The sequence below is a fragment of the Phalacrocorax carbo genome, chromosome 3 (assembly GCF_963921805.1).
Source record: "Phalacrocorax carbo chromosome 3, bPhaCar2.1, whole genome shotgun sequence".
NCBI classification, from domain to species: Eukaryota; Metazoa; Chordata; class Aves; order Suliformes; family Phalacrocoracidae; genus Phalacrocorax; species Phalacrocorax carbo.
Genome location: NC_087515.1, coordinates 37,487,163 through 37,515,006, shown reverse-complemented (window position 1 = coordinate 37,515,006; position 27,844 = coordinate 37,487,163). Strand labels below are relative to the sequence as shown.

The 27,844-nt window shown below is 44.3% G+C and overlaps 2 protein-coding genes across 2 annotated transcripts in view; one reads left to right on the top strand and one right to left on the bottom strand.

The window, feature by feature from the left end:
* The window catches only part of MRPS5 (mitochondrial ribosomal protein S5), a 1,175,798-nt gene that overhangs the window by 1,144,172 nt on the left and 3,782 nt on the right, over positions 1 to 27,844 (top strand). The window lies entirely within an intron of this gene.
* Positions 55 to 27,599, bottom strand: LOC135312753 (syntabulin-like). The gene is given in 9 exon segments (XM_064448511.1): positions 55 to 491; positions 494 to 560; positions 562 to 1,204; positions 2,427 to 2,576; positions 3,570 to 3,773; positions 6,523 to 6,622; positions 15,474 to 15,593; positions 16,028 to 16,127; positions 26,664 to 27,599. Coding segments are annotated over 9 exon segments (2,757 nt in total).

Genomic DNA, 27,844 nt, shown 5'->3' with positions numbered 1-27,844 from the left:
GTAGGCAGCAGTACTCTCAGAAAACACCAGTTACAAACATCCTGTAGAAAGGCTTTACCTTTTCCATTCTGAAACAAGTAACATGTTTTCAAACCGATTTATAGGGCAAATCAAATAGTCAAGAGCAAAACGGTGGACTAGGACAGAACTGCAAAACAACGCTCCAGTACTGTAAATGAGATCTGTTCCTGCTCCATGAGTACTGAAAGCCCGCATGATAGTTGGTACAACAGGGGCTGCTACAGCCAGATCGCTGGCGAGTCTGCTGCTCCAGTATGTCTTCTTTATTCCTGTCTGAGAAATAGTATTGACGTACCCAAAGACTTCATCATCGTGAGGTTCTGTAAAATCAAGTTCTTTCACAAAATGGTTTTCATTAACTCCGTGCTCCACCTTCCTGCATGGAGGTGTCACAGGAGACAAAAGGATGGTAGAGTTTGGCTCACCTGGAGTTAAGTCCACTACGATACCAGAATCACTGAGGCTTTCAAGAGAAATTGACCCAATTCCTTCAGGGAAGAAGGCGGGCTTAGAGGACAGGCATCTTGAGCTCTGAGCTCTGAACATGTTTTGAATGAACTGCTCCCCTTCTAGGCTATATGGCACCACATCAGTCTGGATGGTCTGCTCCACCATCATGTTTCTGACTTTCTCCTCCTCCTCCTGGGACAAAGTTAGTTTCTCACCCAGAACATTTTCAAGCATCTCTTGATTCACAATAGAATTGGAGGGAGCTGAATCACTCAACTCAGAGGTTGTGGTGGTCAAACTCTCTTCAAATAAATCAGTCCCGTTAGCTGTGTCCTCATGAAGAAACAGCCCACTACCTGCCAGCTCCTCCAGAGCTTGGTCCTCTGTGGTGGGGCTGTCTGGCATCGTGGTACACAACGGCTTCCCCTCAGAGTCACATGTGTACTCTGGGCGCTGCTCATCTCTCACAGAGCTCTTCAGGGCCATCTCCATGCTCGACACCAAAGATTCCAGTTTCTTGTGTTCAATGCTTACGTCTAGGAAGTATTTCTGAAATTTTTTGTCTTTCTCAGCCAAGCTCTTCTTCATGCTCTCAATACCTTGCTTGAGTTCTTTAATTTCCCTCCTTGCTTCCAAGAGGCTCAGCTCCATCTCCACATGATTACACTCGTCTTCGATCCAGTCTTCCTTCATACGTTCCACCTGAGCTTTGAGCTTTTCGATTTCTCTTTCCCTGGAGCAAAATAAAAATATCGTAACACTTCTGGTGACTGCCTAGTTGAAGAGTCAACGTGAGGCTCCACCTCACTGGGGTGGCTATGCTGCAAAGATGCTCCAAGGAAGAAGCAAATTCCTCCATGCATCATTTGCTGCCACCTCTGAGAGAACTGGCAGAGATGTCAGCTGGCTGCCAAGACGCACTGGCTGATTCCTAGCTGGAGTCACCAACCTGGCCACACAGCCAGCAGCCTTGTGGGCTATGCTGTGATCCTGGACACTTGGAGGTGAAAGTGGTGGCCTCTGGGTTAGGTCCAACCAGTACAGCGCTTGACATCTCACCTACTGCCTCACCCTGGAGGAAATGACAAACAGCTGCCTGGATGTGTCCCCTGTGCCTGCCAGCAGCTCGTCACGTATAGCCAGAGCCAAAAGTGGCCTCAGACAGCAGGATGGCTCAGGGCTGCAGGCACCTGGCTTGCTTTGCACCCGGCTTGCTTTGCACCCCCCCAGCCCAGCATGGATCCAGAGGCTTCTGCCCTCACTTGCAAGCAAGTGGGGAGAAGGGCCCCCTGCGTGAGATCCAGCCCTCACAGGTACAGATGTCGGGCCACCCAAAGCAGGACCAAGGGGTCCCTGGGACTCTACCTGGGGGCTCCATTCAAACAACCCTTTGTGCCCGCTTGGGTTGTGTGTGCTGGAAAGCCAGTTCTCAGAGCACAGCTTTAGTAAAAGAGAGAACATCTGTTGCTGTGTAATGTACATTGTTGCTTCTTCGCTTAGCATCCATACAAAGTGCTACTGCAAAAAAGTCCATATCTAAGCAACAAAACCACAAGCGGGCACACTAGTTTGTGTCAGAGCTTTTCTTTCAGTAGGGGAAAAGGGGGACATTTGTCGTCGTATTTTCTGAGCGAGGTGGAACTTTTTTATGTATAAAAGGTCTCAGTGCTAAAGTAGGCTGGTGAAGAACTATCCTTTAAAAGTCTTCTATCGGGAAAGTTCAAAAAAAGGGAAAAAGAGACAGCCATATTTGTAACGGAAGTGCACGGTACATATTCACTGAGCACACAATGAAACCTTAAATACCTGAAAACAACCTAATCAGCCCGATCATATTTCCAATCTCTTAATGAAAACTTTACATGGTCAAGAAAAGAGTAAAAATGATCAGGACTCCCATCCCTTAATGCTCCTGAATAAATCTTGTCCAGTCTTATTTCTGAAGTGAAATATACCTTTCTGTAACTTTGCACTCGGATTCCTTCAGCTTTTTTTTCAAATGCCGTATTGTAACTTCTTTCTGCTGCAGAGGAGTCAAATACCGCTCCGGATTTTCTGGCTTAGTGCTGCAGTTGTGACCACAAGAAATAGATTTCCCTGATCGCCTGAAAAGAAAAAAACCATCACACCATCACATAACATCACTCCTACAGTTCTTCAGTCCTGGCAAAAAGGAACACATCCCATAGACTGATATGGCGCTTGGCTCATTTTGGGCTCCTCAGTGTCCACACAAGTGACTCCCTCTGGCAAATCAAAGTACTTGAGAAAAGGGCTGATTTGTGGCTATAGTACAAAATTTACTATTTATCATACTTGTTTTCAGTGCCATTGCCTCAAATGAGACATTTAACTTTAAAACACCTAGCCATCTCCTCACCCAAAACGGTGCCCAAGAGCAGGCAGCTGGGCCATTGGCAAGGGCACCCAGCTGCAGACACAGCCAGCTAAGGAAGCGTACAGACTGAGTTCAGCTCCACATGTGAGTTAAGAAGCCGAGCACCCTGAAACCTACATTAATCCTATCTAGCTTTAGGTGTGTATCTGACGTGCTTGGCTGTTGAGTTGCCTGGGGTGGGAGGAAAGAGAGAGAAAGGGAGGGAGAGAAACAACAATTTCTTCTCTGCAATACATGTCGCATGCTCCCGCAGGTATTAGTTTTCTTCCCTGTAGAGGAAACTGCACACAGAGGTACCTAAGGCCGGGCAGGGTGAATTTTCACCCGAGCATACAATATTTTCTATACAACCCCACCCAACTCTCTCCAAAGGAGAAAGGACCTTTCTGTGAAAGAACCAGGAAAGCCACATGAGAACTGACAGCATGAAACCACGGAAAGGAGCCTGCCTTGGAGTGAAAACCAGCTACAAAGTGCTTTGACTAAAAGTAACCTTGAATTTTACAGTACTGAAACAGTAAAACTTTTACATGGGATAGAGCACACTGTTGATTGTCGAGCCACCAATATGAAGAGTCACACCCATGCTGAGGAGCAACACGACCCCTTTGGCAAGCCAGACAACCAGCTGATGCCACATTTGAGTGCAGAGAGGGTAAGTCAGTGTGCTGAACACCAGGATGCTGAAATAAAGACTTACCTCGTCACTTGGCTGCTGTCACTTCCTTTGTTTGAGCCTGAGTTGCTTCTGCTGGCTAAAGAAGCCCCATAATTCTGACGGGTGTTCGCAGGACTCGGCTGGGTTTTGCTCAGTGTTGACAAAGGGGCCTTTTCACGGGAAGCAGGTGGGCTGGGTCTGGACTTGTTGGATAAGGATCCATTATTCTGACCATGAAGGCCACAACTGGAGGAGAACCAACATGGTTAAAGCATACTGGATTATCTTTATCACACAACTCATTATGTGTCTTATTTCACGCACAAAGCTGTCTAAACACTAAAACAGGTAGATAACTGTGAGTGGCCGGGAAGAAAGTCCTGAAGTCATCAGCCACTGCACACTCTTTCACTGACTGTGGGGCTCTCAGTCTGAATTATGTGATCTAGGGAAACGTTGGCCATTTTCACGTTTCTCTGTGGATAGCACGGTTCCCACTGACTCCACCAGATCATCCACATTCCCTGAACCTCTGACTCCATTAAGCAATGAGAGGACTGCAGCCTGGGCTAGGGCCAAAAGAACCACGCTTCAGCCTTCCCTGGCCAGACCGGCAGAGGGATGCCTGCTCATGGAGGTTTGCTCTAAGACTGCTTTCATGCTCCTTGGCAAGCAGCCTGAGGGATCACAGTGTGTGATGAAAACAGATTTGTTTGAGCCACTGTTCCTTTCTCTCTTTGGCATAGAGGGTGCTTCAGCTGCCACTGTCAACTATTCATAGAATCATAGAAGAGAATCATAGAATCATTAAGGTTGGAAAAGACCCCTAGGATCATCAAGTCCAACCGTCAACCCAACATCACCAAGTCTCCTAAACCATGCCCTGAGGTGCCACATCTACACATCTTTTAAGTACCTCCAGGAATGGCGACTCTAACCACCTCCCTGGGCAGCCTGGTCCAATGCCTGACCATTCATTTGCTTAGATATAGTTCAAAGCCTACGGTGAGCAGGCTGAAATAGTATTAAAATAGACAAAGAAAACCACAGATTTTTTCCTTCCTTCCTTCCTTCCTTCCTTCCTTCCTTCCTTCCTTCCTTCCTTCCTTCCTTCCTTCCTTCCTTCCTTCCTTCCTTCCTTCCTTCCTTCCTTCCTTCCTTCCTTCCTTCCTTCCTTCCTTCCTTCCTTCCTTCCAGTTTCCCTCATACGTATCTACCTTTCTTTTCCCACTCTTTATTAAATAACCTGACTGTCGACTGTGGGCTTGAAAGCAACTGCTATCTGTGCTGCTGGCAACTGCCAAAGGACTGAGGTGCTCTGAGCACAGCTTCCCAAGGTGGGTTCCTCGCTTGCTCGCTTGGTTTGTCTTCCTGCCCTGCTACACTGCTACCTACATCCTCTCATGGAATTTGTTCTTCTCAACTGTAATGAAAGGGCTGGTTTCAGAAAAGAAAAAGGCAAATCCAGCCAACCAAAGAGGCCTGAACATAAAAATTTAAATACCACAGCACTATGAAGCAAGAACTCTTCTCAAGATTCCCTAACTTGGTTTCGTCCCCCCTCTGAAAATGGAACAGTTTATAAGGAAAGTGGCTGCTGCAAACCTTCATCACACTGCTGTGGTTTGGGTGATTTTATAATTATTTTACAATGAAGTGCGGGACTGTGGTTTGTGACAACACTGAGATTTTTCAGAGGAAGTTGAGTCAAACAGTTAAAAGAGAACATATCGCAAAGGAGACCTCTCCTTCCACTTCGTACAGTACAGCATCAACTCTTGGGTGAGGCAGAATTCACATAGACTGTGCATAATGCAGCAATGCAATTGAAGGAGCATTATTACAGAGGACTTCTGTCTAATTAAGTGGGTCAGGATGCTCTAATTTGAAGTTACATTTAAATGCACAGAAATACATGCAATGGTACAGAATCTTTCTGCAAGTAAGGTGATTTTAGGGCTTCATATGATACTTAGTATTTTTCACACACACACACGCACCGGCCAGTACCTTTACTGGTTAGATTTAATCTAGAGAGTGCTTAGGTAATGTTTATTTTTCTAATGAACAGTCTCATGACACAGATAGGAAACTGCTCATTAAGCATCATTCTGACAATCTCTGTGCGCTGGGGCACACTCCGACCTCAGAGACATCTGTGTGACTTAAGCCTAGAGGTATCCCACTGCCAGTCCCGGCCTGCCTGCCAGCACTTCCACAAAGGGCAGGAAACCCGTCCTGTCAATCTGAACTCTTTCCACCTACTCCAAAAAATGTAACCAGCAGGGATTTTGTGGGTGGAGCACAATGTGCGCTGCTCCACCCAAATGTCCTCATCCTCGCATTCACAAGCTCTCTGGATTTGCACTTCACAAATGACAGGGAGAAATCTTACAGAAATCTTTCTTGAAAGATTTGTTTAGATAGATAACTCATTTTTTTATATTTTTTTTTTTTGCATATAGTTTTAGTTACAGAAAGGTTGGGCAAGGGTGTTGAATACAAAAGCATCAAAGGCAATATTGTCTACTTCTTCCTACAAAAAATAAGGTCATGACCTGGAAAGGCACATGCCAAGCTGACAGTTTATTACAAAGAGAAAACAGTGATAAGACCAAAAGGTTAAGGTTAACTTCTTAGAGGTACTGCTGTTAAGCAACATATACCCAGTTGCCTCCTCCTCCACTCCAGCTGAAGTCTCTTCTGTCTTACCTGAGGGTATCTCCCATACTTGTTATGAACAAACAACACAAAAATACCTGTCGGCTGATCTGGCCTATTGACATGTTTTGGTCTCAAAAAATATAGCTTTTTTTTCCCCTTTCTCATATTACAGTTCTCATCAGTGTAAGTGCTGCCCAAGAGCATAGTGTTAGCCCAATTGTTTCAAAACTCACACTAGTGCTATTTTATGTATTAGCTGCAAGGCCTTACATAGTAGTCTATCTCTGCACTAGCAACTCTCTCACTCTTCAGGAAAAATGGCTTTGCTTACTTGTGAGAAAAAGACCTTTTGCTTCCAGCAGCCGACACATGGGCTTCAGGCACTGAGGTACAGCCTGTGTTGCTTGAAGAGCTAAAATTGGTTTTAATCCCTGGAAAAGAAAAGGGACGAGTAAAAACACAGTGGAAATCATAACTCAAAGGCTGTTTTAAAAATCACGATGAACAACAAGCATCATCCCTTTGCCCATCCTGTGTGAATTTTAGCAGTTGCATGAATTTTCCAACAACCCTGATGTCAAGCACGTGATTTGTTCTGGATTTGCAACATTTCTTCAGAAGTGGCACTTAAACAAGAGCAGAGAAAAACCATTTGGACACAAACCCCTCACACTAAAGAAGCCCTTTTAGGACACGGCTAGGAACATTTGTTGTGACCACCTGTTTGCTTTCTTACAGCCGTCAATACAAGAATCAGGCTGCTCACGTGGCTCCTGCAGCAGCACACAACTGTAACTGTAGATTTCGCTTGCTTTAAACCATAGGAAAACACTACGCGCTGGGGGAAAAGCCGCTTCCATTTTGGTCTCTGAGACGATGTACACATACATGCATATGTACATATACATGTGTATAGGCTAATAGGGTATATGCGTCTGCGTATGTACACACATATGCAGGTTCTCGTGGCACACAGAAGGACAGTAAAGCAGTTCTAATAGCCTTAAATCAGTCCAATAATCACGCGCGGCTCTCAAGTGCTTCTGGGGTGTTAAGCCATCTACCTGATTTCTGACTTTCTATGGATCACAGCTTTTATTTCCCAAGCCCTGGCATGTACAGGGAAAACCGCTTTCATTTTGCTACAATCAGTAGTAGGCAGAGCCACTAAGAAAGTCTTATCACCTGGAAAAATACCCACCCTAAAGTTAGGATTTTTTTCAGTCTGTCACTCAAATGGCAGATGTCCAAAGCCATACCTGGGCCTTACACTGCAAAGCCACAATATTGTACGATGACTTTAATCTGAGGGAATGGAAATAACTTTCCAACAGCCTTTAAACAGCTGGTCAGGGGGAGCATCTCTCACCTGAGAATTTCTGGGCGCCGTCTCACGCACAGACACCCCCAGCCAGCAGCTGCAGACTTACCATGAACCCCATTTTTGCTATATTTTCCATGATGCATCTGCAGATACCATCATCCCCCACTGGGGTGGATAAACCTTCAGCTGCACAGTCGTTCTTAAATCCTTTGCAGAACTGATGGTGATGTGCACGTCTTGTACCCCAGTTGACTACTTTTGTTGCTGTGACAATGTGATTGCGAAAGCTCACACATCTAAGTCCCAGAACAACCCACCTAAGTAGCATTAACCATGAAAGAGGCTGCCGTTTCTCAAAAACCATTTCTTTTGTCTGAACTGGCTATAACACTTGTTTTGCCCTGATCTGAGACTCCCCTGACTAAGAGGAGTGTCTTACCCACCATTTCCCACAAAGGATACCACATATTCAGTCATCATGAATTTCTCATTTGAAATTCATTCATACATATATTTCCATGCTGCAGCCACTCAGTGTCACAGTGCTGGCAGGCAAGACAACTTGGCACCATGCTCTGACGGAAACGCTCATGCCACACGTAATGGCATCCAACACTGAGAGGCCCGTCACTCTGGCCCCAGCCCACCTTGCAGCAGGCTACAAGCAGCAGCACACCCACTCCCTAGGAGCAGAGCTGTGCACCGCTCTGTGCAACGGGAAGAACAACACAGCGATGGCCAACAAAGTGCTGCAACGTTTTCCAGGATTGCTTCTTGCCTGCAAGACACTGGAGTGAAATAGTGCAGTATCAAGTGCTGTCCCTGCACTTTATTGCTCAGTGGGCAACGGCACTGAGCTAAGAGAGTGCTGCAAACAGCATCATGCTTTCTGCACTGCCTTTTAGCCTCCTTGCTGCCCTGACAGCACCACTACAGTCACCTAGCTCTAGCTGACATGGAGGGGAGAGGGGAGCCTGCAACCCCACGACTGCATGCTGTGCTGCCCACGATGAGGAGCGCAGGCAGTGCCAGCTGGCACAACCCAGGCAGAGGCAGAAAAGGCAGTGACGGTACGTCAGACGTGTGTGCACATCTGCCCCATGGGTTGGAGGACCACTGCTTAGGGAGCTAACACCGTCCTGCCACAGCACTGCAATTGGCTGGGCAAGGTAGAACAGCTTAGGTATACTTGGTCTGCCAGGACAGTATGCAACCACATCACATACGTACCTATGTCTATGGAGCCAGTATATACATTTCTTACACAGAGCCACACAACAACCGTACATGCATGCCTGGAGTATAGCATCCCAGTCTGCTATTTATAGCCATTACAGATGGTTGGATACCTTGTGGCATGGTCTTCTGGCCTCAAAAGTCAAATTCTGCTTGCACTTGAGCATGTAATATTTTTCCTTCTATAAGAATAAAGCTCAAACTTTCCTGTGTGCATTTGATTGTCCATGTGCTATCTAAATGGTAAGGTTACAACATAGAAAAAAGGAAGAAGTGTAAGTAATATCTGTGACAGGAACACTGACGGCTGAGCAGAACTGGATTCCTAAAACTCAGGATGCATCTGAGTTTAGTAAATCTTTTAAGCTAATTTAGTCTTTTGGTGTAAGTCTTTCTTATTTGCAACTTCACCACTCTTTCATAGCTGCCAAAGTATAGAAACCACAGAACTACCTATCTTCTGACTCCATAAACATGACCTCTTAATATATATCTATGTGTGTGTATATATAGATATAAAAATCATTCTTGATGCTAGGTTTGCATATAGTCACCCAGTGAAACAGAGCTGTAAATGAAACAGCGCTGACAGAGACAGCTTGTCCTCAGAATGTAAAGCACTTCAATTTGCTGAGCTTCTGTGCCTTCAAAAGCATCCTGTTACACAGCAAAGAGACGAAAACACAAAAAAATATAAGTTCACCACTCCAGTGCAGCTGATGGAGGAATAAGTAGCGTGCTGTCCCTGTAGATAGCTTTATTTAGAGACCCCAAGGGAAGAGAGGGGGCCTGACTGCATAAGAACTTCCAGCAAAGCCATTAGAAACAGCTGGAAAAGTAGAGATAATTCAGTTGTAATGCCCTTTATTGAAAGAATCTGTATTTTTAAAAGACTAAGTTTAATTTATCTTAAAACTTTTAACTCACAGCTACATCTCCACTTTCAATCTTTAACAGCATAAGCAGTAATATTTCCAGGAAACATTAATGCCACTTCTTTTCTATTTAATACGGGGTTGTTCCTGCAAGATTGTTTTTGTACACCACAAGCAATCTAGGAAAGAACACCAGACTGCTCACATGCACGAACAAATGTAAGAAAAAGAAGCTGCACAGAAGTGATGAAGTCTTGCTTCAGCATTTCCGGCTTTTCTTCAGATAACACCCTTTAAAAAATGACCCATGTTGAGGGCAAAGGCTGCCAGCAGGGAATGCACTCAATTCACAGTGTCAAGCTCAGCTGGCAGCGTGTTTTTGTTCCAGTCCCTGGCCTTTGACTTACTATGCGATTTACTATTACTATACATGAGACTCTTGCCTTGCACTTTGCTATAAATTTCACATCCAACAGTAACTGCGTAAATGCAGATATAATCCTGGGAGCAAGGATCAGGACTCTCCTCCACGTAGACTGCTCTATTCTTTGTGTGACAGAGAAGCTGCTCCCATGTGCTCTGCCGCTGCCCGTGTCCGACAGATACCCTCTACTACCCCGAGGTCTAAAGCCAGTGGAGGAAGCTGATGATGCTCTGTAGGTTGCAGTGGTTCAGAACTCTTGTGAGAGGTGTGGATTTGAACTCCTTTGGTCTAAGGAGGGCACTGAACTCAGATCTTTTCCCTGACCTCTACTTGCGCAGCTGCCACACAGAACAGGGTGGGTGGTAGCACCAGTGCTGGCCATAGTTCAAAGCAATGAAACGTGCTGGTTGCTGGCACTCACAGAGGTGGTCTGGCTCTGGTACAGAGGTTCAGAGTGAATGTGAGGCACGTGCATGGGCGCAAGCAGGGTACAAGTAGGTGGCCAAATCTGGGAGACGGGCACGCCTCTCTGGCCTCTCCTGTGGACTGGTAGAGGTGCGTTCCTGCCTGGCATGCTCTCTGCTGTGAATCTTGGATTGTAGTACCTAACCACCCCCTCTTATTGTATATGCAGTTTAGTCATCAAGCGCAGACTTGCAAGTTGTGCTCCCAGAATGACAGTGAGAACCTGAGCACAGCAATGCCTGGCATCAGCATCCCCTCCCCTATCCCACTGCGCTGGCCAAAGAAGCTATCACTTATCACTCTTGGGTGGACATCTACCTGACTGCTTGCCTGTGCCCTCTCCTCAGACAGATCTGTTAATCACGTTGCAGCTGATTGCACAGCGCAGTAACAGCTGATAAATTGGCAGCTGGCAAACATGCAGTCAGAGAAGACGTGGAGCAAAACTTTCAGTGTGGGTGACCATCAACTGTTCAAACCTGCTGGGTGAGGAGACTTCCAGCTCAATGCCAGGCAGAAGACTTTGGGGAAGAACTTCAACGCAGATCCTGCTTCCCTGCATTTAGATCTAAACTTGATTTTACTTGACCCCCTCAATTCATACTGCTGGTTGTGTGATCTGAACTAATTATGCATCTTGATTTTTGCTCATCTACTTCACCTACTTTTCTTACTTTGGAAGAAAGTTTGTTATCAAATAATCAAAATTTATCTCATTAAGCAGTTTTCCAATCTCATCTAAATACTATAGCTTTGGTAGTAATCTGAGCTGCATTCATGCAAAGTATAAGCACTGCAGATCTCCAAATAAATACGGAATGTGGCTTGTGTATGCCGTGAAACCACAGTCAGTCAAGCTCATCTCTAAAAACAGTCACTACAAACTAATTACTGAGATTGGCTGAGAGCCATCATGTAGACTCTGCATATCACTGTATCCTGAGCCAGCATTTTTCTTCATTGTTTTTAATTCATGGATTTGCAGAGCAGCCACGAGCAGATGTTGGAACAGACAAAGAGCATTACAAGGTGGGGTTTTTTTCCTGCTTTATATACCTTACAGAGATTCTTCGTACGGAAATTAGCCTGACCTAATTCTTTTTTGTGATTCTATATGCAGTTTGAGCTCTTCTAACACCACTTTAGAACAGCTGCCAGCAATTTTCCCTTCTCATCCTGAAATGACCTTTGCTGGGGGAACACATGTTCACGGAGAAGACAACAGTCTGGACAACTTATCTTTCTGTTCAAACCAAAAGGCTCTTTCGATCAGAGATGGAAGGATGCTACTTTGCTACTCCAACCTCATTAGAAACATTGAGACTGGAGGTTCAAGAAATACCAATAGATGTATAACATGATACTCAACTTGTATATGACAGTTTTGGAAAAACCTCTGTGATGTGTAAATCCACCTACGGACAAGTCTTTAATAAGGAAGCATGTGGTGTCACCTCAGGAGTTTTCTCATATACCTGGCAGTACTACCCGGTCTGCTTGAATAGAAATGAATAGGCTGGTCAGAAGTACTTTTAGAAGCTGGAAAACATCATCTTTGGCAGGGATGACTTAACAGGACACAGAAAGGGAGTGAACTCCGTCATAGACTAGGTCAACATGCCAGCCGTCCCGTTATGTTGGTGGCAGAAGTTTAACAAAGGGCTTTCAGAGGCCTCTTCAACACATCTCCTAAATCTGGTTCCAATGCACAAGGAGGAGAGAGGCTGGCTGGTGCACAGCAACAAACCCCGCAGGCATGCATTCGCAGCAGCAAATGCTGCAGGTATGTGTCCACAGCATATATGCAAACGCATGAAATCACATGCTAAACCTGATTCAGCTGAAAGCTTTTGCACAATCACCCTTAATAGAAGGCACATGGTTTTCATTATAATGTGCATAAAACATTTTAAATCAGTTTTACCTGTTTTCAACAGGGAAGAGAAAACCACCAGAATGAGAAACATATGCGAGAGGTAACTAACTAAGCAGCCCTGCAATCCCAGGATCAAAAGCAAAATTTGTCATAAAGCTAGCCAAACATTTACTGTAACGCACACCTTGAAATTATTACAAAAAAATAATAGAGATCAAGTGCCATCTACTGAAACGAACAGTAAAACCCTACCCAGTATATTGATTGGTTGCCTAAACTATATTTCTATAGTTCTAAAGAAAGACAAGGTGGGTCTCAAAGCAATGAATGTCAAGTTACGACTGCTGTCATTTGCTTGTTTTTCCCCCCAGTAGCACTCTTAGCATTAAGGAACACTAAGGACAGACATGAAGCCTGTGCTTTTTCAGCCTATTAATCCTTGAGGGTTTGCGGTCACACCGTATTCTGCCAACTTTAGCAAACACTCACAGCCTGCCAGGTGCCCAGACTTCGAAAGCCAACAGCTTCCTATTACTTACAGAATTTCAGAAGGGAGGAACAGGCGACCTGTAATGAAATGCCTCAACATGGAAGCAAGACAAGGCTTGTAATCCAAATAAAATACAAAACAAACTCTGCAGAATTTTCATTTCCTTTCAACACAACTTACATAACAGTACACCTAAGATACGGTATTATAAGGTACATCTACTGTTTTGTTACAACACATTAAAAGTAATATATTTCAAGCTCCTTGGGGAAGCGATGTCCACCTTGCAGCGGCTGGAGCAGGATTTATGAAAGGATGCCAGGTCCCCAGCTCCACGGGGGGAATTTTGGAAGTAGCACTCTCCCTATCTGCCACCTCACTTGAGAAATCCCGCTCTCAATCAGCAGAGTGTCTCAGCTATGTGAAAATCTTGTTTCTGGGCATGCCTAGAAGCAGGTCAGCTTTAAAAGCACTGAAGAGCTCGGTGCCTGGCTCCTCTCTAAAGACCAGGGTGGGTGTTTCACACTACACAGAAGACATCAGGGTCCACACAAAAGCAGCCCAAGGAAAGCTCTCTTCTGCTCTCTGCTTTACTGGAGAAAGGATCCACCTGGGATTTGCAGGGCCAGATTTAGCTTTGAACTGGGAGGAGGCTGCACATCATCTCCCCATCACGCCACCTGGGGCACGCACTGCGTCCAGCTGTAAGAACCAGGGGAGGAGATGGGGTTCCTGTCCTCTCAGCTTATCAGGGCCTTCTCCAGCTCCTCCACAGATTCACCCAGTTGAGGGTGCCTGCACGTCTTTGTCACCCATTGCTACAGAGTGGAATCCAAACAGGCCTGAATTTCCCACAGCTCCCCTGCCTCCATCAGGAGACCCTGCCTAACCCCTGCACCCAACACACCTGAGAAAAGTAAGTTCTACAATCTAGAGTTTTGGGCAAAGTTGGGCAACCTCTGCCTAGTTGCTCTATCAGATGCTGGGTTTTATTTTCTGTTCATAATTGTGGTTTATTTATTGGAACAGGGACTGGGCATGCATTTCCCCCTTCTTCCAGGCTCTTCCTAATCTCGGAATCATAACGACAGGTGAGGACCAAAAGAGATTGAAGGCATCTAAAACACAGCTTCCCCAGGATTTATATAGCTAGGTACGTAAAAGCAAGCAAATGTTCAAAATGCCACCGCTATCTGCAAAGACCTGCTTAGTTGTTTATGGCTGAGTTTAAAAAAGGGGGACAAATATTTTGATAGTTTTATTATTTTAATTTAACTAATTCTTAATTAAAAATAAATCCTTTCCATTTTTAATTTTTAAAATTTTATCTTTTAAAAATATAATTAAATATTCTAATTTAATTAAACAAATTTAAAATTTATTGAATTAAATTAAGTACATTAATTAAAGCATTAAAATATCTCTAAGCATTCTAAATGTTTTAGATTGAAGATTGTCTTTGTTCAGTCTGAGAGAAAGGTTTTCTTTAATGTTTTGATTTGGCAGCAAACCCCAAATCAATTCTTTGCATAACTCCACTTTGAACATAAGAAAATGGCAGACAAAAAAAAAAGAGGGGATGTAGAGGAAAACAGAAAAGGAAATAATCTATCCATTCTCAGAAAACAGTTCAAACAGTTCAAATCCCAGGATTCTCTTTAAAAAGGCGGGGTTCCAAAAAAGGTCAACAACAATGATGACAGGATTACAGGGCACTGTTTATGAAGGAAGATTAAGGGAATACAATTTGTGTATTCTAATCAGTCTGGCAACACTCTACCATGGGGAGGAGGAATACAGCTGGAAAACTGTAAAGAAAACCATTTAACAGCAACACAGGATTCTGGCTATGATGCATGTTATGTCATGAAAAATTACTTTAAATAAAAACTGATGTTTGGTGGAAGTGCTCATAGTAGAATGTAGCTGGAGTATGTTCAGAATATTTTAAGCAGGGCATCAGAAAACTATTTTCAACACTGGCATAAATAATACAGATTGTAAATTACAAGCAGAGCACCAAGAAAAGAAAAAAATCTCCTAAGAGAACATCTATAATGGCCTTTCCATAGGCACAGTATTTCCTTCCATACAGGTGAAGCGGGCTGAAAACCACGGAAAACAGCCAGAAAGAGCAGAACATTTGCTGCAGTAGATACACAAATTGCAAAGCCTGTTCCAGCTTGACCTCACACATATTTTAAAACAAATACTTAAGAGCGTGCAGTGTGTATAGCATCGGTTTCTCTTATTTGACTCATATTCCATAACGAATGAGCAGAAGAGAGAAAAAAGCTTCTTAAATATAAAAAAGACTTTTTTTTTTTTTACTAAAGATCACTGCTCTGGCCATCTTCCATACCTGCCTCAACTCTGACCTCTAAACCTCAGTGCCCTTCTTACGCCAGGAGCTCAGCCATCTTTTCCCGATGGAGGAGGAGCATGTCCCCACAGTCCCCAGGAGACCTGCATCTCTATCAAAAGGCATTTGGCACTAAAAGGTGAATTGGCTGGCACAGGTCTCACCTTGTCCAACAGCCCAGCGGCTGAGGCGCTCCCTGCAAAAGTCCCATATCTGCATCCCCTACTTACTCAGATTTGCAGTTGGAGCCGTGGCTTTCTCACGGACCACGCGCAAGGCTGAGCTTGAGGTTGCAGGCATCCTGAGGCGAGAATCTCCCTTTAACAGTTGGCGTCCCACTTTCAGGAGATCTGGAGTGGTATCAGGACAATTAATGGGCCAGAGAGAGAGAGAGAGAGAAGAGTTATGGTGTGCCTGCTGGGTACTTGGCTTCAAACCCCCAATAAAAGAGTAACTAGATTATACAAAGTGGAAGAGCTTCCCTGGGAGCAGACTCCCTGCATCCCCTCAGCCTGCTCAGCAGCCTGCTACTAGGGCACTCGTCTCCTTTGTGCTCAAGTCCAGCCTCCAAAAGAGGCAAACAGATCTAAGTAGAAGTTTCTTTTCCCTTTACTGAACTAAGTAACAGGCATCTCCTTTTAATGTTCTTTTCCTTTGTGAGGAAGGACGTAAGCACCTAAGTGCGCAAGATTTGTGCCCGAGACCCTGAATTGTAGGTGGCCTGTGCCACCAGCCCAGAGCTGAGCAGATCATTGCTTAGGACAGATGGGATTCAGGCTTTCGCCTTTTACTTGCCCATTCCTCCTTTGTAACTTGCTGGCTTCTTTTCGGGATCCTCTATTATCTCTGTGATGTCTGGGTGCCTGCTGCAGCCCGAGAGTCTTCTGAACAAAAGGAGATATATGTCTTGAGGGGCCTCAGCCCAACCACGTCCCTACTAAGCAACATCAACAATAATTTTTTAGAAAGGGTGGATCATACAATCTGTGACATTTTTCTAGAACACTTTAATTTAACAGGAACTTGCAGATTTGGGTTCAAAAATACAAAACACTTGAAAGCCAAAACAGTCTTTGTAGGTGCTACTTTGTTTATTCTTCTTTGAAAGAAATACGTGGCCCTTTGAATATGTTATCCACACCAATTCAACTCAATTTGTTGAAATTCAAACTCTAAATCTAAAACATATAAAAATCCTAAATAAAAAACCATAGCGCTATGCTAATAATTTTTCAAAGATGCTTTTTCAGCATCTTTTGCTCAAAATATTTGTCTTCCAATTATATTCCGTTCTTATCTCTTGGAAGTTACACAGCACTTTTTTCACTTCAGTGCAATTCAGTTAGCTTATACCCTAAAAATTCTTCGCTCCTGCTAACAAAATTCACGGTGCAACGGGAGATACAGGCTGTCCATGTGCAATGCTAGCTGCCTTGGGCAGCGGTCCTCAGAAACAGGACAAACGGACAGTGCCCAAGCCTATCAGGGATGAACAGGAGAGGAAAAGGCATCTAATTAGACTTACTTGAAGATCCAAGTGTGATCTTCAAACACAAACTTTCTTCCGCAAATGAATGTCTAAGACTGGGTTTCCTTTCTGTTAAACAAAACAAAACAAAACAAAACAAAACAAAAAAAAACATAAAAAAAAAAAAAAAACAAAACAAAAAAAAAAAAAAAGAAAAAGAAAAGAGACAGAAACCGTACTTGGCTTCAGTAAAGGCTAACAGCAGAGCTGTCATAGACCTGATGAGGAACACAGGAGATCGGGGTGGGATTCATCTGACTAAGCATGGATGTCTCTAATGTAGACACCCATGTCTGAGCCAGCCTCGGTCCCATATTTAGGCAACCGAGAGTTCGTCAATATAACCAGTGAGTTCAAGGTACTCCCTCACCCCCGAAACAGCTCCCACAACGGCCAGGAGAGAAACGGCAGATTCACCTGTTAAAGCTGTTCCACTTCTGATCAGCAATGGGACCAGTCACTGGGGCAGACAAGGGGGGCGCCCCCCCATCTGCAGCCCACAGCTCCTGAAGGTTGTCCAAGGAGACCCGTAGATTCGGTTTTCACCTCTCCTGAATCACAAATACCGAGGGATTTACCCCAGGCAGAGGAGCCCCAGCGGGATCCGCCGCCTGCGCTGGGTCCGTTGACCCAACTGGCAGGGACCGGTCAAAAACTGCCACGGGGGGGACCCAGGCGTTCCGATGCACGCGGAGGGGGCTGGGCTATGCAAATGAGGGCACCCCCAGCAGCCGCTTCCCCCCTGCTGCCAGCCGCCAGGCCTCACAGCACCAACTGCTACAACACACCAAGCCTTCACAGGGTGACGCCTCTCTGTGCTCAACTCCGGGATGCAAGCTTCGAGGTTAGCGCGGGCTTCAGCCTGGGCACGGCATCCTCGCTCACGGAGGGTGACATGTGCGCGCTCATTTCCCTCTGAAAGAGTTAAAAATAACATTAGAAACCCTCAAGCTGACACAACAACATCTTCAACTCGTTTAAACTAGACACAGGAGATGTTTCTGTGATCCGAGTTTTTAAGAACAAAAATACATGCTTTTTTGAGCCTGCAGCCGTTTTAATGCTGACTCTACTCCAGCAGTGCTTATTGAGAATGAAATCCATGTGCAGAGAAAGTAAGGATCTCCCTTAGCTGCCCGTGTCTGGGTACCTATTGGTGCTCAGTTAATATCTGGAAGTGTCTTAGACTGGAACCATTTTTGTGTAGTAATGGAGGGCTGTGTTCCGTTAAGTAACAGGGAAGACTATATCCTGTGACCTTTTCTCTGGTGGCTTGGTATGTATGTGCAGCAGTTGAAATAAGCCCAATATGGCTTCCTGGAGACCAAAGCGTTCTGGAAGACAGTGCTGAGCAGTAGGCTACTAGTGCCTGCAAAGTTCCTGTAGTCTCTTTCTTCCCCACTCCCCAGCAGATTCTGGGCTGAGATGCACCCAGATTTTCCAGGCAGTGATCAACCTAGTGGACGATAAACTGGATTTTCCTTTAAACTGGATTTTCAGTTAATTGAAGTTAGTTAGAACTTGGTTGCTTCTGCAAATTGTAGATACCTATCTGCACCTTTAGACTTTCTAAATGCCAACAAATTTATTTTTTTTCCCAACAGGAACAGTGAAGCTAAATGCTCTTTGGCTGAATAAGCAGCACTGTATAAAATGTCTCGTGTGTGAAGATGTTTTTTGTACATTTATAATCGTGTTGAAGTGAAAGAATAGTATGAAGTCGTTCTTCTTACAGTTATTCAGTAGGTCTACAGTAAGTAAAACCACGCTGGAATAAGAAGGTCTGCTAACAGTGTGCTATCAGTGCTTATAATTAGTGTTCTGTTAACCAATGAGTTGGGTTTTCCCGGGCATAAATTGTGTTAGGAATGCAAAGCAAGGCTGACATCAGGAATGAATACTTCCCTGGTTTAAACAGCTTGCATCATTCCATCCAAACTCCGCTCAAATTCTTGCTTTGGAACCCAGAAAGAATGAGTCACATGTGGCTGTAGTTCATCATAGGTGCCTCTTTATTGAGAAACGAAACCTCTTCTGAGCCTGAAAGGTCGTAGCTTTATGTTGAATACGCGTAGGAAGTTTGGAATAGAGATCAATGTTTGGAATAATGACCAAGTAAAAGAGCAGTGAAAAGGTAATCACTTTGTGGTTGTATTTATTGCTTGTATTTATTTTTCAGTGACTTCAGTTCCTCTGTCTGAGGTAATGTGAAGGTCTCCTCTCATCTGGATGCTACTGAAGTCCAATAAAATCACTCAGCCAGCGGAGTGCATGGAAACCACCTCTCTGTGCAGAGGAGTTGTGTGTTGTGCAGTTTATAGGGCGGGGCAGAAACATGATCTGCTGTGACTGTCCTCACTTCACAATTGCAAATGAATAGCAGCACTGCTTAACGCCTCATGTGGCTTTTTGGAATACCGCTGCCTTTACATGCAGGCTAGCGCCCATATACCGTCTTCCTTTCTGCATCGGTTCAGAGGTGCAGGGAACATACAAAAATCTGCTACTGTAAAGTGGCAAACATTATTACTCTGCATATGCTAGACTGACAGCACTGTCACCTATCTGGCCTTCTGGTGGAATGTACAACAGTGGGTCATCACCTCAAAAACACCGTTGGGAATTCCGTTAACTTGGGAGGTAGATCCTGATGCAAATTACTAATTTCATTCTTCCATGACAGACAGCAGAGCAGCTTAACAGAGCACAGGGAAACTTCTGGCCATTAATAATCAATGAAGGGAAACCGTGAAGGTACTGAATAAGTGCAGTCCCTCTCCTGTCCTGCCCAGTCCAAAGATAATATGAAGCCTTTGTACCTCAAATACTTCTAAGTTTTGTGTGTCCAGTTTGTCCATAGTTGGCATCTACCAGACACGGCTGCATCCAGTGATGACAGCTTTTAATTCTCTGCATTTTACACACTGATGTGGATGCGCACGGGTAGTTTAGGCATGTTGAAAGTTAACTCCTTTCGGCCTTGTCAATGAGAATTCTTGATTCTCTTTTAATAAGCACATCTTTATTCTTACCGAATCTGTGTTGAATTTCACCTTTTCAAACTAATGAAGCTTCACTTTTATTTTTAAGTCCTCTTGCAAGCAGCTTGACAGATTTTTCTAATCTAATAAACTGAATGCGAAGCCGGAGCGACCTCCTAACATCATTCTGTTACTACTTATGCAATCGAGGAGAGAGCTGCAACGTGGCACTTGGAGTATGGATCCAGTTGTTGCCCCAGCGCCACTCAGTGATGTGTTCTAGCTGAAGTGGGGAATAAAACAAGTGGATTTGGGGGTTACTTTTTTCCTTTGCTCTAGTCAGCCATGTATTTGTTGAAATTAGAAACCTATTTCTGTCGACAGATTCTCTGAGCTAGCAGGTAATGATGTCTGGGGTTTTATAGCAGTGATAAGAAATAATGCTAAAAGGATACACAACCGTAGACTTTAATTTTTTTTTCCTTAAAGGCTATTGTTTCTATCTGTACTGAGCAATAGAATACAACACAGATGCTGAATACATGAAAAGGAACATTAGAAGTTGTCATCTCATCTGATCATGAAGAAAATGTTTGTAGTACTTGCATTACAAAGAGGATAGCTTCTGATGCCTCTGCTGAGGGGAAGGAGGGACACAAGCCAATGTCCTAGGCAAGTCAAATTGTTTTGGTCTGATTTTGAAAAAGACAGGTAGTATTGTTACTTGAAGCATTAGATTTGTCTAAATAGCTCTGGGCCTTACAACTGTCCTACGTTCTCCCTGACACACTGAATCCTTGAGAGCTGAGTGGCTTTTAGATTGTAAAATATTTGGGCAAATTATGAATTATAACCCATTTCTGACAGGAACTTAAAGTATGCTGAAAATTGGACTCGTGTTCTTTAGCAGTTCACATTTTCTTTAATTGCAGACAACAACAGATAGAAGAAAGGGGAAAAAAAAAAAAGAGAAGCAGCGCAGCAACAAAAGAAAATGGGGGAAGAAGCCCAAAGGCTAATGAAAGAAGAAGAAAACAAAACTGATGTAGAAGCGTCCGGACACAAACCAGGCATCAGTGGCACAGTGCCAAGGAAAAAGAGAATTTCAGCTCTACAACATACATATTGGTATTGATTTAAGTACTTCTAGGGCTTCAGCATTTCTAGGACTCCAACCGTTTGGTTTCAGTACATTCTTCAGGGCATCTTGGAAGGCAGGGTTCTCTCAGAATATCTTCAACGACTGGTAGGTGGTTATTAAAGGAGAAAAAAAGCCCACAGAAAATCATGCCTTGATGGAATGAAGTTTCCTGCAATAGTCCTATTCCAGCACCCTTCTTTGCAGCAAAAGTGATTGAGCAAGGATGTTGATTGAGAGACATCCTTAATGAATAGTTCAAGCCTAGAGAAAAGAATGGAAATACCTAAGAGTGTGGTAAATCTCCTGTATTGTCTATGCTTACCCGAAACATGTAATTAAACAGTTTTAAAGAACCCTTTGCTTCCTGCCTGATCGAGAATGTCTGCTTTTGCCTTTCCATAAAGGTATTTATAAATGTTTCGCATTTTTCCATGGGAGATAATATTGACACGTGCAGAAGAAAATTACTTGTTAAAGGTGACCTACGACTCTCAACGTACTCCTGGTAGAGTACGCTCTGGTAGAGCACAAGTTACAGCTGAACACAAAAGTGGATTTCTTGTCACTTTGTCACCTGCAGCCCCTGTGCTACCATGCCCCTTTACAACACTACAGTGGTTAACAGCAGGGGCATCGCTACACAGCAGTGGTGCGTGCTGCTCCTTTCTTATGAAGGCTAATGTTGTGAACGTAGGGGAGCAATTCAATCGCTTACTTGTATTGGTAAATTTGTATTTCTAGCAGAAATTCTTCTACTTCCTACATTAAGGGGGAAAAAAAGTCTCACGCTGTATACTTGTTGCATAGGTAGTACAACTGAAAAAAAGGTGTCCTCCTGTGAATACACCTAAGTGTGAAAATTCTCAGTTCAGTTAACAGCACTTCTCAGGTTCCATTTTTGTACACTTACTGTATGTATTTACAGTGGGATTCCACTCAGAAAAGCGTGCAAGGTAAATAGGCAGTAGAAGACAACAGTAGTTTAATGAAGAAGAAAAGTTAATGTCTGCTGGAGGGAAAGGTGTGTGGGAGGAGGAGGGTCCATGTGGTCATTATGTGCAGCTCAGAACTTCAGTGAATACCTCCTGCATCTTCTGCTGTGCGGATGCTATTATCCCTGAATTCATGGGCTGTCTTGTGGCAGATGAGCGAGGACAGCAAATTCTGTGCCTGAGACGGGTTCCCTGTGTATCCAGGGTCCTGTGAAGTTGTGACAGAACGGGAAGGGGCGGGGGGACTAGATCACCTCTGCCTCGAAAAATAGAATTTTTAACTAAGTTGTAAGACACAAGTTCTGCTTAAAAGAGAAGTACTTGAGAAAGTAAAGACAGTAAGACTTACTCTGAATGGCCTTTGTCATGGAGAAAAGTTTAAAAAAATATTTAGTATGCTTGTCATGCTGCTTAAAATCTTGCACAGACCAACTGATTTGACAGCAATTTTTAGACATTAAAGAAGTCATTGAGAAATGTGAAATTTTAAAACACCTTTTAGAAAGCAACAATATGCACTTTTGTGTGTATCTTCTGCGCAAGGGTTCTGGCTGGAGTAGAATCGATGACTACAGCCTGTCCGGACTGAACAGCAGTATGGCAAGCAAATCTGCTCCTAGTACACACCTCTAAAGTATCTGATGGTGGATTGGAGATAAGAAGAAAGTCTGTGAATAAGCTTTAATAGCAATCCGCGTCTGTCCTTTCAACCACACTGATGAAGCAAGGAGGCACATGTCATAATTCTTTCCCTATTGCTGACACAGGGCAGGGAAACCTAATACCTGTTGCCTAGTTTAGGTTGGAAGCGACATCGCATCTTTCTAAAAAAATTAGTTTAGTGCTTACTATTGCTATTTCTGAGACAATGTAAAATAGGTGCAAATAGATGTTATTTATTAAAAATAAGAAAACATTGGCTAGTTAAGAAGTTAGAAACAAAGCCCCTGACTGCGTCATGAGAATGCTCGTGTGTTTTTGAGCCTTCAGCCGTTTTAAAAACGATTAGGTGCTGCCACCTCCTGCACATCAGCCCTCCTGCGTTGCTTTGCCCTCTCCTGCTGCGTACTCACACTGTTTTGCTGTTCTTCCCTCCATTTCCCTGCCTGTACTTGAGCACAACTGCTCTAGGAATTGCTCCCATCTACTCTACCAAGTCCTGACATAATGCCAGAAAGGGTACAGTGCTCTCGCAGGTAGTAGTCTGTATGTCAAAACAGCATGCATTGGTTTCATATGTTTTCCTGCGCTATAGTTGCTTGTGTTTGCAATGTCCCATGTTCATTTGTCTGAAGGGTTTTGGAGGAAAATGCTCCCCTGTTCTGCTCATGTAGGACATAAATAAAACAGTGCTTCAATTTTAGCGCATTTCTAGCGGTTGGGATTTAGGTGAGGTGGTTGATTTGGGGGGGGGAAAGAAGGCAAAATGAGGAAGTGATCAGAAGTGAAGAACAGCCTTGTGAGTGGGTGGACCTAAGTAAGCATGCAGGTGAATCTCTGGTGAGGCGGTGGGCAGTGCCTGTGCCTGGGTGTTTTCAGCAGCTGAGAGGCATGTTGGGTACCTCTTCAGCTGAATATTAAAGAAAGGCTTCTTTGAGCCTGGATTAGAAAGAGAAATGCATAATGGGATTATCAATAGGTGTTGCTTCAACCAGGGAAGGAGCCGACTTGGTTCCTATGCTACCCTGTAAGCATGAATTCAAGCAGCCCCCTGCTACCTGACCCTTAACCTATGCCCTGCTTGTCCTCCCCACCTGCACACTTTGAGGCAAGACTTCCCAGTGTGGTATGAACAATTTCTCAACTCAGAAAAAGGAGGAGGTTTTATTGAACTCTTTGGAGGCTAATGGTCCTCCCCTAGCTGCTCCATACAGCACCAGCAGGATCCAGGTGAATCATGACTAAGAGTAAAGCCAAATATTAGATGGGGAAAAATCAAGATGGTACATTTGTCACAACAACTGGGATATCCTCTGTGGATCGGGAGCAAAGGCCAGTCCCACAAAGTCTGGGACTGGAGCATTTATCGTGGTACTTCAGGCCTCTTCTTACAAAGGGTACCTTGAGCTGTCTACATGCTTGCAGGATGGAGGAGGAAAGGTGGCAGCTTGGAAGCGAGCTGTATTTCAGGAAGAGATCAGAGCACGGACTTCTATCAGGAATGTGGTGGGAACTCTCTTGCTGAGCGTAGGTAAATAACTTATGAGAGTTGAGCGGACAGAAGATTTTTAAGAGCAAGAAGCAATTTTGACGTTATTCTGGTGTTAGCGCCTTGTGTCTTAAACATGGACCATGTCCAAAACATGGTTTGAAATGAGTTCAGCCTATTGACATTTTAAATGTAAGTGTAGGTTCATACTGCTTTGTTGCCTGCTTGCTGCAAAAGACACCCACGTAGTCACAGGTGAATCTCTCTCCTAGAACTGAAGATCTAAACTAGTCCTCTAAACTAGGCTCCATTTCACCACCACTCACAGCAAAGATCACTTAAACAATAGTGGCTGTTAAAGAGAAACCCAAAATTGTGATAAAGATGGTAAAATCACATATAAAATATTGCGCTCTCAGCCTTGAACAGACATGCTTTGAAGTAGCAATAAGGCATGTTGTGTCATGTGTTCCAGTCCCATCCCCTCCACCCCCCAACCTATTAATTTTGGCCCTTGTGCCCAGGTACTTAAAAGAAAAGCTTTTGAAAGTGACTTTGCAGCAACTATGTATTGCAGTAGTGTCATAAGGCAAGTCAAGTGGCCTGCAGGAACCCAGCAAGGTAGGTGAGCATGGAAGAGGGTGTTGCTGGCAGAGGAAGCAAGACGCTCTCATCTTCTCATCTTTGTGAACTCTTGGAGCCTGTGTTACATCAACATGCCTGTTCGATTTCTCTTCCTTAGTGAAATGCTTAATGAACACTAGGGAATCTGTTGCAAACACAAGTAATTCAGAACCCAGGCATTACAAGGATGCAAAAGGTCTCTGAATTGCCTCTGTAAGCATTGGTGCATATCACCCTCTTGAGTGTTGCAAATGCTCCCCACATGCTGGCCAACTGTTCCTCCTTCCTTGTGGCTAATAACTCCATTCTTCCCCAAAGCGGCAGGGCAGTGCATGGCGTTGTCTGGCTTCACTAGGCTTCTTCTGCTCTGTTACACTTGCTTACACTTATTACACTTGCTTTGCTGGAGGGGAGAACAGGAAGCCAGTGAGGTTTAACCGGCCAGAGGTGTTGTTGAAAGGTTGGGTGGAGTCAGGCAAACACCGCTATGTCGTCTGTTGGTTGGCATTGCCCTCCTCTGAACTATGCACGGATTTCAAGTTTTGGACAGGAAGAATTTGTGGTTTGATGGTCACAGTGGCATCTCGGTGGGCACACTGAGACTGCATGGCTCTCAGATTAATTAAACAAGGTATTCTGGACTTCTGTTACATGCCGGGAAGGCTGACACTCTCCTGGCAGCACAGAAATGAGCAGTTACAAGCTTCTGGAAGATTGCATTGAATTAAAGATTAGGCACTTGCATTTGTTAACTCAGCATGGGTGCAGTCATGCAGGTGGCATGTGTGTCCACAGACCAACTGGAGCCTTTTTCTCTGCCTGAGTGCTTATGCTTGGAGCTGTAATGAAATTTTTCTCAGCAGAATTCTGTTCTTTGGGTCCTGATGGTTCCTTATGCCCTGATACAGTGCCTCCGCCAGCTCTGCCTGTGGCCAACAGCTCAGCTGAGACCGGCTATTTTATATGGCTTTGCTACAATAAAACACTCACACATTTACCATTTCTAACAGGCTTCATTGAACTTGTGATTATAAAGGTAATTTACAATAAAACAATTAAATAAACAATAAGCTAAAGCACAATACATTTCAAAGGGCTCATATGACTACAACATTCCAACACATTAAAACTTTAAAACAACATTAACACTCAAATTGTACCTACACCTATACTTATCTTTCTAACACGTTTCAAGACTCTCAACAAAGTACCTTTTTGGTTACAGTCCCTGTAAACACACAAGACCAGTGAAACACTCGAGCAATTGTACAACTGAGAAGAACACTACACAAGACGGGAACAAACAATGTGCTGGAAACTGCCTGGGGAATAGGGGGTTGACCTCTAAATTGAACTGACTCTTTGGACAACGAACGGATAACACTAGCATGCTCTCTGGAATACATGTGTGACATCCTTAGCGGGAACAAGTCTCCGTGTCACTCAACACTGTAATTTCACAAAAGTTTTAGGTTAGTGCCGCCTAAAGAAATAGCCCACCTTTCTCTGGCCGTTTGCTCCCGTGCACGTCTCACGCTACTCTTGAGCCAGTGCAAAGTGCTGGTATATTTGCCCAGTGAACCAGCCAGGGAAACTCATTGAGCTTAACAAACAACAAATTAACATTCAGCAAACAAACATGAAAGAGAACTCACTGTATTCTCCTTGATCTCCCTGGTCATGTTCACTGTGCAGATATGTTGGCACCAGAAAGACACCAGCGCGGTGGGGTGCGGGGGTGGGGAACATGGTGACTGGGAGCAGGAGGACTATTTCTGTAGGCAGCAGTACTCTCAGAAAACACCAGTTACAAACATCCTGTAGAAAGGCTTTACCTTTTCCATTCTGAAACAAGTAACATGTTTTCAAACCGATTTATAGGGCAAATCAAATAGTCAAGAGCAAAACGGTGGACTAGGACAGAACTGCAAAACAACGCTCCAGTACTGTAAATGAGATCTGTTCCTGCTCCATGAGTACTGAAAGCCCGCATGATAGTTGGTACAACAGGGGCTGCTACAGCCAGATCGCTGGCGAGTCTGCTGCTCCAGTATGTCTTCTTTATTCCTGTCTGAGAAACAGTATTGACGTACCCAAAGACTTCATCATCGTGAGGTTCTGTAAAATCAAGTTCTTTCACAAAATGGTTTTCATTAACTCCGTGCTCCACCTTCCTGCATGGAGGTGTCACAGGAGACAAAAGGATGGTAGAGTTTGGCTCACCTGGAGTTAAGTCCACTACGATACCAGAATCACTGAGGCTTTCAAGAGAAATTGACCCAATTCCTTCAGGGAAGAAGGCGGGCTTAGAGGACAGGCATCTTGAGCTCTGAGCTCTGGACATGTTTTGAATGAACTGCTCCCCTTCTAGGCTATATGGCACCACATCAGTCTGGATGGTCTGCTCCACCATCATGTTTCTGACTTTCTCCTCCTCCTCCTGGGACAAAGTTAGTTTCTCACCCAGAACATTTTCAAGCATCTCTTGATTCACAACAGAATTGGAGGGAGCTGAATCACTCAACTCAGAGGTTGTGGTGGTCAAACTCTCTTCAAATAAATCAGTCCCGTTAGCTGTGTCCTCATGAAGAAACAGCCCACTACCTGCCAGCTCCTCCAGAGCTTGGTCCTCTGTGGTGGGGCTGTCTGGCATCGTGGTACACAACGGCTTCCCCTCAGAGTCACATGTGTACTCTGGGCGCTGCTCATCTCTCACAGAGCTCTTCAGGGCCATCTCCATGCTCGACACCAAAGATTCCAGTTTCTTGTTTTCAATGCTTACTTCTAGGAAGTATTTCTGAAATTTTTTGTCTTTCTCAGCCAAGCTCTTCTTCATGCTCTCAATACCTTGCTTGAGTTCTTTAATTTCCCTCCTTGCTTCCAAGAGGCTCAGCTCCATCTCCACATGATTACACTCGTCTTCGATCCAGTCTTCCTTCATACGTTCCACCTGAGCTTTGAGCTTTTCGATTTCTCTTTCCCTGGAGCAAAATAAAAATATCGTAACACTTCTGGTGACTGCCTAGTTGAAGAGTCAACGTGAGGCTCCACCTCACTGGGGTGGCTATGCTGCAAAGATGCTCCAAGGAAGAAGCAAATTCCTCCATGCATCATTTGCTGCCACCTCTGAGAGAACTGGCAGAGATGTCAGCTGGCTGCCAAGACGCACTGGCTGATTCCTAGCTG